Below are 9,007 nucleotides of genomic sequence, written 5' to 3'. Positions count from 1 at the left end.
CCCTCAGCCGCAGCCATGGGGTGCTGGGGTCGGAACCGGGGCCGGCTGCTGTGCATGCTGGCGCTGACCTTCATGTTCATGGTGCTGGAGGTGGTGGTGAGCCGGGTGACCTCGTCGCTGGCGATGCTCTCCGACTCCTTCCACATGCTGTCGGACGTGCTGGCGCTGGTGGTGGCGCTGGTGGCCGAGCGCTTCGCCCGGCGGACCCACGCCACCCAAAAGAACACGTTCGGCTGGATCCGGGCCGAGGTGATGGGGGCTCTGGTGAACGCCATCTTCCTGACCGGCCTCTGCTTCGCCATCCTGCTGGAGGCCATCGAGCGCTTCATCGAGCCGCACGAGATGCAGCAGCCGCTGGTGGTCCTCGGGGTCGGCGTGGCCGGGCTGCTGGTCAACGTGCTGGGGCTCTGCCTCTTCCACCACCATAGCGGCTTCGGCCAGGAATCCGGCCACGGCCACTCGCACGGGGGGCACGGCCACAGCCACGGCCTCCCCAAGGGGATCCGCGTCAAGAGCAACCGCTCCGGGGGCAGTGACACCAACGTGGCCCGGGGCGAGCAGGGGCCCGAGCAGGAGGAGACCAACACCCTGGTAGCCAACAGCAGCAACTCCAACGGGCTGAAATTGGACCCGGCAGGTGAGCTGAGCAAGTCGCCGCCGCAGGTGGTTGGGTTTGGGGAGCCCAGACCCTGGCCGGGCTCTAGGCGGGATGGCCCGCACGCCCCCTGGTGCCCGAGCCGGCCTGCGCCGCGCCACTTCCCGCTCCCTCCCCGTCCCGCACATGCCCCGCAACTCAGGAGACCGGAGCCCCTTTCCGCCGGGGTTTACGGGCCTGGGGGTACATCTGCCATGTAGACTGTGGGTCCGCCCGTTGGAATAGGGGCGGGAGATGACATTCCCGCTGCAGTCCGCACCCGCACTTTAAAAGACCGTCTAGAGACAGTCAGGTTATGGTATGACAGGATCAAAAATGCTTCTTAAATCGATTCCTTGGCCCTCTTGGGCAAGGGAGAAAGTCCCCACTTCGTCCTTAGCTGTTGGGTGTTGGAAACCTTGCTCTACCAAAGTAGTTCTTACTACGCCCATTGACCAAGTTTCATAATGATGCATTCAGAGCATATAAACCCTGGTTAAAGGTTTCTTTTATGAACAGCATTGTATATTTCAGTTAATTGACCCCTAATCCTGAAAATTATAGGCTTTGAACCTGTCTGGGCATGCTTAACATTTACTTCACTTAGGACTTATCATAATCGTACTAAAATAAAAGTGATGGTAATTTATTTATTTTATATTTTTAATGGATGCTTTTCATTCTAAACATAAGTGCTCTTGAAGGAAATTTGGAAAATAAATATTGAGAGACAGGAGGTGGAGAAGAATCAACCAACACCCTACTACTCAAGCTCAACGATGTTAACAATTTGGTGTATTTCCTTCCATTTTTTTTTTCCTTAATGGATGCTTTTCATTCTAAACATAAGTGCTCTTGAAGGAAATTTGGAAAATAAATATTAGACAGGAGGTGGAGAAGAATCAACCAACACCCTACTACTCAAGCTCAACGATGTTAACAATTTGGTGTATTTCCTTCCATTTTTTTTTTCCGTTCATATTTATTGACCTTGTGTCATACTGCTTAGACAATTTTCTTTTTCAAGTGCAGATATCATGTTAGTGAAATTCAAGTTGTATATTGAAAATTGGATTTCCTCTCACTCCACTTGGCAGGGTGTAATTGCAAAGAAAATTAAGGTACTTTGGTGTGTAGTTCCTTTAAAAGACCAATGCTTTTGGTATAAAAGCTAGTAGGGTAGGTAGTAATCATTTAGTTCCAACTTTTCTAATAGTCACTGTGATTGTTGATTTATATTGTTCATTTGTCAGTTTTTAAACCCCCAAGAAACTATCTTTTATATTCATAATACAAGTTTAAAAGTTAAAATTGGTTTTATTCTCAAGCAAATGACTTCAGTGACAAAGAGTGTCTCCAGAGAGCCCAGTGTCAGGCATTTTGCATTAGAGGACTTATCCATATTAGAGGACTTATGCATTTAATTTTGGGTGGTAGCTTTCAATTTTATATTTTCTTTTGTATATGCCAAAAAGTATAGCATAATGTTTACAGGGTCTCACTCCCATAGAAAAGATACACATTTTTGGAGGGGGAAAGGTGGAAGGGGGGTTAGGAGAGATGGAGAAACAATATTATAATTACTTAATCTAGCCCTGGCCATTATGTCCTGGCTTGTTTCCAGAATGTCAATTTATATTAAATTGCTCTGAGCACATTTTTAAATAGTGCTTTATGAAAAAAATTTCACCTTCTTCATTACTTAAAAGGAATTAGACAAGGATGTTTATATAAACACTTTAAATGTATTTGATACAAAATTTTTATTTCTTTGTAGATCCAGAAAAATCCAGAAGTGATGATGCAGTGGAAGTACAAGTGAACGGGAATCTTATCAGAGAATCTGACCTTATGGAGTTGGAAGAAGAAGATAGGGCAGGACAACTTAACATGCGTGGAGTTTTTCTGCATGTCCTTGGAGATGCCTTGGGTTCAGTGATTGTAGTAGTAAATGCCTTGGTCTTTTACTTTTCTTGGAAAGGTTGTTCTGAAGGGGATTTTTGTGTGAACCCATGTTTCCCTGACCCCTGCAAAGCGTTTGTAGAAATAATTAATAGTACTCATGCACCAGTTTATGAGGCTGGTCCTTGCTGGGTGCTGTATTTAGATCCAACTCTTTGTATTGTAATGGTTTGTATACTTCTTTACACAACTTATCCATTACTTAAGGAATCTGCTCTTATCCTTCTACAAACTGTTCCTAAACAAATTGATATCAGAAATTTGATAAAAGAACTTCGAAATGTTGAAGGAGTTGAGGAAGTTCATGAATTACATGTTTGGCAACTTGCTGGAAGCAGAATCATTGCCACTGCTCACATAAAATGTGAAGACCCAACGTCATACATGCAGGTGGCTAAAACCATTAAAGACGTTTTTCATAATCACGGAATCCACGCTACCACCATTCAGCCTGAATTTGCTAGTGTAGGCTCTAAATCAAGTGTAGTCCCATGTGAACTTGCTTGCAGAACTCAGTGTGCTTTGAAGCAATGTTGTGGGACACTGCCACAAGCCCATTCTGGAAAGGATGCAGAAAAGACCCCAGCAGTTAGCATTTCTTGTTTAGAACTTAGTGACAATCTAGAGAAGAAGCCCAAGAGGACTAAAGTTGAAAACATCCCTGCTGTTGTGATAGAGATTAAAAAAATGCCAAACAAACAACCTGAATCATCTTTGTGAGTCTTGAAAAAGATGTTTTTTGACTTTTGCTTTAAACTGCAAGAGGAAAAAGACTCCATTGAAATTCTAAGTTTGCCAAGTAGTATAATTGAAGTCCTTGTCTAATTCTATTTTTGTAAGAACATAATGGGACTGCATAACAAAGTTCTGTATTACAACTTTGTGATTATTAGTGCAGAGTACAGCAATGCTGTAACAATTTTGGAAAGCCAGTTTTAACACTATGTTACATTTTTGTTTAAAGTAAGTATGAACCTTATATAACCTAATGACATTTGATTTCCAGTTTTCCCATGATAAAAATTAGGGGGATAAATAAATTAAAATTGTTACTGGAATTTCTCTGCTTTTCTTTTCCCTCCAGTGTTATACTTTGTTAGAATTATAATTGCTAGAACTTTAAAATCATCAATAATTTGTTTTCTGTGACATTTTAGGTAATATTTATTTGCCCTTTGAGATTTACATAGCATAATGGCAGCATATTTTAAGAGTGACTCATGGCTATTAGGAGGAAATAAGGTCAGTTACTGTCCCGTGTTCTATAATGCTGAGTATTAACCTAATAAACAGTGAGATAATTAACAAATTGAACTATAGTTTATACATAATAGGGTATATGAGGAGTAAATGCAGGGAAGAAAGTTGACCAAACTAAATACTTAGATTACTGTATGTTAATATTCATACTACATTTCTAAATTATTTTGAGAATTTCAACTCTTTCTATTCTACCAAAGTTAGTCTAAAACTAAGGAACATGTTCACCAGCATTATTTTCTTTGAAAGATTGGTATTAGAAACATTGAGCTGAGTAAACTTACAAAATATATAAATATTTTTAAGGATGTTAACTTAGAATCTAATAATTACATGCTAAATGCAAGCTATTAATGCAATCTTTTAAATTGTGGCCGTTTTTAAAAAAACTTTTCAAAGTTGAAGTCGTTTTATGGTGACCAATCATGAGTGGATTTAAGTAGCTTTTCGAGCACAACCAGCAACACTTGTGCTTTGCTAAGAGCCACTGACTTGAGAGAAGAAAATCAAATGGTCAATGCAATTTGGATATTAAGTTCTTAGAAAGCAAAATTAATAATTAAAGCAAACTTAATTAAGATTCTGTAAGTTATCCTGTCTTGACATTGCTCAGATCTTCCAATGGTGGCTTATTTTGCAAGATGCCACAATATCTACGCAGAAAATTGTTCTTGGCTATTTCATTATTGCTATAGATTTCTAATCCAACACAAATATTATTTAAGGCTATTTAATTTATTATATTTTTCTTGATAGAGAGGGGTTATGCTTTGTGAGGAAAATGTAGATTTGTGTCCTCAAAAGGATGAATATTAATATCAGTTATCATGTATAGCTCTATTTTTCTAGAAACAAGGTATTCTGACTACTTCAGTAACTTTTATAGCTGACTACTTTTGAGATGGCTACCTTTTGGGATTTGGAATAATTCATTGTTTAATGGGTCTTAAGATGAAAGTGTTGAAATTTGACAATTGCTTTTTAAAGGGATGATCTTTTTGGTAGAAGATGTGTTTTTTTCCCTTGTGTAAGCCTGTTGCTGGCAATGGGCCTATTTAAGAACAGCCAATTTTTCCTATGAGAATGAGGTAATTTTAGGAACACAGTTTGTAAGTTCACATTTACTACAATGGGCCAAAACCATAACCTGCCAATTTGTGATACATCTTGATCTTTTAATACTCTTATCTGATATTCTGTAATTCAATTCCTGATCTGGTAGTTACCTTGCATTTTGCAACAAAGGTTGGGTTTGTTTGTTTTTTTAAACATGAAATTGGAGAGTCTCATCTGGGTGAATAAGAGAGAAAGCTGGGAATTATATTATGTACATTCCTGATTTAATACTTTACAGAACATTTTATTTAGTTCTCAAATACAGTTTGTTATATAAACATTTCAGTAGTGATACAATGGGATAACTGGTAATATATATTACATTCAATGGGGATTTCTTTGCAGATGCTCTGGGGTCTGTGCCTTAAAGGCAGTATAACACCTAAGTATGAGACATCAACTGAATGAGGATTTTTTTAAATGGTCTATAAGCATGGGACAAGGGCTATGTTTTTTTTTTCTTTTGAAGTGCTTTGAAGGTAACAGCCTTTAGGTTTTAGTTATTTTGCTTTTCATCATTTTTAAGTCACTTGTATGACACTGGCAAAAGCAGATGTCATTTAACAGAGTGGTACCATAGGATTTTCTTTTTGCAAAGGGTTTAAGTCATAGCGAAAACAGTGGGAATTGACTCATCTTTTGAGTTTTAGCAGAGAATTATTTGTTTCTTTACAATGCACTTTCTAACTCATTTTTAGCTATATTAGCATTATCTCAAAAAAAAAAAAAAAAAAAAAGACATGCTTTTATATTTAAATATCGTGGACTTAAGTGTCTTTTCCAAAATAGCTTATTCCTTCCTGAAAGAAAATGAGGGAAATACGCTGTTATGAGGAGACTTAAACCCAATATTGAAATATGCTGTTTTATAACACTGCATCAGTTTTAGAAGTTGCATCTCTTCTGCTGGCTCTTTCATATTATTTGAGCAAGATCAGTGTAGAATATGTGTTTAGAAACTTGTTTGTTGTCTCAGATTAGTGAGAAGGAGGTACTGTTTGTGCCTGAATTAAAGCCAACCAGAAATTTTTCCAAGCTAAATGTAGCCTTAGTGATGAGAGGTTTAATTCTTCATTGTTACCTTTTAACTTTTATCTCTGTTTAGTTTTTTTCAGAAGGGCATTTACGTTGTAAAAGTATGGACTAGAACTAAAACAAAATCCTCAAAAGCTTTGCTGTTATGTTTTTTTTAAACGTTTTAGAAAACAATATGTTGAATATCTAAGGTACATAATTTGAATAGGAAAAATTTCCATCAAGTGCACCTTGGAAAATCACAGTAGATAGAAGGCTATGTTAACATGTTTGTGTCTTGTTAACATCTCAGTTAATTTTGAACTTTTGAAATTTTGGGGGGAAAAGACCTATGGAACCTAATGTGAAATATTCAGTAGGTTAACTGGTATCGAGTTGAAGATTTTTACTGTTTATAAGCAGATGTCATTTAAATGATAAAGATGTCATTAACCTGCTGTCTTAAGATGTTCACACATACACAAATATGGAGAGTAATTCTACAATATGAAAATATTTATTTTAATGCTGAGTTTCAGTTGTCATAAAACAGTGTTAAAACTCTTGGGAAGGTGGTGGGGATTTTTGTTTGTGAAACTGTTAACCTGCTGTCTTAAGATGTTCACACATACACAAATATGGAGAGTAATTCTACAATATGAGAATATTTATTTTAATGCTGCGTTTCAGTTGTCATAAAACAGTGTTAAAACTCTTGGGAAGGTGGTGGGGATTTTTGTTTGTGAAACTGTGTTATACAGTGTTTCACCATACCTGAAATGGGAATTGTAACAGCCCTATTTTGATGTAGCTCTACCAGTACTACGTGGCAATGCTATTTTGTTTTACTAACAAGCTCTGGAATACTTAGCAGTCATTTTCACTGGCAAAAGAGCCTTTTGTATGTTATTCATTTTAAACTTTTAAACCAAAAATTTTATGATCCAGTATCTTTGGCAAATAGATGCTGAAGGGAATGTAACATACAATTAATGTGTGGTTATATATAAAAAAAGACACAAATTGCCATGTTATGGTTCTGCCTTGAAACAGCACAATGAAGTGTATCAGTGTATTCTGTGATTCTTTATGAAACTTCCATATTGTGTCGTTTTTGTGTCTGCTGTTGCCTGTCTGTTGGGCCAGTTGTGGCGCAGTTAAATGCAGTTATCATCTCATTAAATGCAGATGCAGATAAAATATCTTTAGTGCTGCAACATTTTACCTTTTTGTATGTTTTATGACTGTGTGTTATTTTCCAAAGCTGTTCCTACCTCACCATGAGGCTTTATGGATTGTTATGTATTATAAATGTTCTACATGAGACAGACTACTGTGTTTCTTCTCATTTATTAAAAGTTAAGTAGAAAAATAAACTAATTTTAATATCTACTTCGTTTTGTGCATATGATCTCCCCTCCTATATTAGGCTGGGTTATGTAGAAGAGAGTTGGATTTCAGGTATTGAAGGGGAAATTACAGTTTAACACAAATGTCGCAAGTGTGCAGAGTGGCTTAAAGGATAGTGGTGTGGAAGAAAACGTGGGCAAAAATTGCAATAAAATTGAGAGGGTAAAACTGCAAAGGCTCACTAACAAAATACTCAATGGTTGTGAAATTTTTTTGGTTGTAAGCATTAAGCTTATACATTGCTATTTTTTATTTATAAGCATAGTTGCAAGGATTATTAAATATTTTGTACCTGTATAATCATCTGAAATTATTAACCCAGAAGTTAGTACAAAGTGAGAGAGGAAGACACATTAGCTTACCAGACAATTCAATGCTAAGAGCCTGAACTAGTTCCGAAATACGCATGTCCACATCCACATATACCACATTTCAATTGATTTTGCACACACATTCTTTTTTCATATTTTAACATTTCTGAAATCAGAATGCATAGCTACAATGAATGATATCTTACAATTGCTGTTGGCCAACTTCGTTTTTTTCTTATCTGCATGTGTCTTCAGGGTTCAGAAAAGAATTATCTTCCCATGCAATATGGTCTTTCAAGAAATATTTGCCAACATTCCCTGAAACATAATTTCATGTACTATGCATTGCACATTTGGATGAGACTTATTACTTTGGGATTAGATGAAAATATTCAAAATTTTTTTTCTTTGTGGCTGGCTGATAAGGGGATCTGAACCTGTGACGTTGAGGTTAGAAAGCTGTGCTCTAACCAACTGAACTAACTAACTGGCCAGCCCCAGATGAAAATATTCTAAGAAAGTCAAGTAATATTGTTTTTAAAGGAATTTCACAGACATTTCTGAGCCTTTGCAATTGACCATCATTTTTGCCCCCACCGTAGACTAGATTTTTTTTTTTTTAATCAAGTAATTTATGGCACTTAGTTGCATTTGCTTATTTAAAAACCTGTTTCCCTTCTAGATTATAAATTCTGAGGTCAGGACTACATCGTATCCATCTTTATTTCCTCAGGGACTAGTACAGTAGGAATTAAAAGGCATTTGGATGAACATTGAGGAATAGCAGGAGTGGAAAAAGATATAGTAATAATACTATCAATGGCTAAAATACACTGAGCACTTACTACCTACTGGCACATACGTTTTCATTTAATCCTTACGAACCTTTCGGTATATTCCAATATTCCCATTTTTACATACAAATTGAGATATTAAAGCATGTTACCCAACGCCATCTAGCTAATAAGCGACTGAGCCAAAGTGGAACTCAGCAATAGATCTCGGGTGCAGCAAGCAGCTTGCTTTCCCACCACTTTGGACTTTTCAACAGCCTACTCCATTAAGCAAATTCAGAATGAAGAGTTCTTTCTAAGCTTCATCAATGAGCAGCAATAGACAAAGCACATGCTCTAAGCACTAGCAGAGCAGGGGCACCAAAAGAAATAAGGAAATAATTTTTAAAGCATTTGATATTTATTTTAAAACATCAAAGTAGTCATCAGATGAAAAAAAAATCAGAACTTTCTTACCTAAATTAGACTTTTATGATATTTATTTTGAACTACACGGGGAAGAGGAA

At 37.3% G+C, this 9,007-nt stretch overlaps 1 protein-coding gene across 1 annotated transcript; it reads left to right on the top strand.

Annotated features, from left to right (window-relative positions):
- The first annotated feature begins 6 nt into the window (after positions 1 to 6).
- On the top strand, positions 7 to 3,654 carry SLC30A1 (solute carrier family 30 (zinc transporter), member 1). Its single transcript, XM_008582290.1, has 2 exons — positions 7 to 637; positions 2,412 to 3,654. The coding sequence occupies exons 1-2, from the start codon at positions 16 to 18 to the stop codon at positions 3,314 to 3,316; spliced, it is 1,527 nt and encodes a 508-aa protein (XP_008580512.1). The 5' UTR covers positions 7 to 15; the 3' UTR covers positions 3,317 to 3,654.
- The last annotated feature ends 5,353 nt before the right edge of the window (positions 3,655 to 9,007 follow it).

The sequence above is a fragment of the Galeopterus variegatus genome, unplaced genomic scaffold (assembly GCF_000696425.1).
Source record: "Galeopterus variegatus unplaced genomic scaffold, G_variegatus-3.0.2 Scaffold2559, whole genome shotgun sequence".
Lineage (NCBI taxonomy): Eukaryota > Metazoa > Chordata > Mammalia > Dermoptera > Cynocephalidae > Galeopterus > Galeopterus variegatus.
Note: the sequence above shows the minus strand (reverse complement) of the source record. Positions and strands in the feature narration are given on the sequence as shown.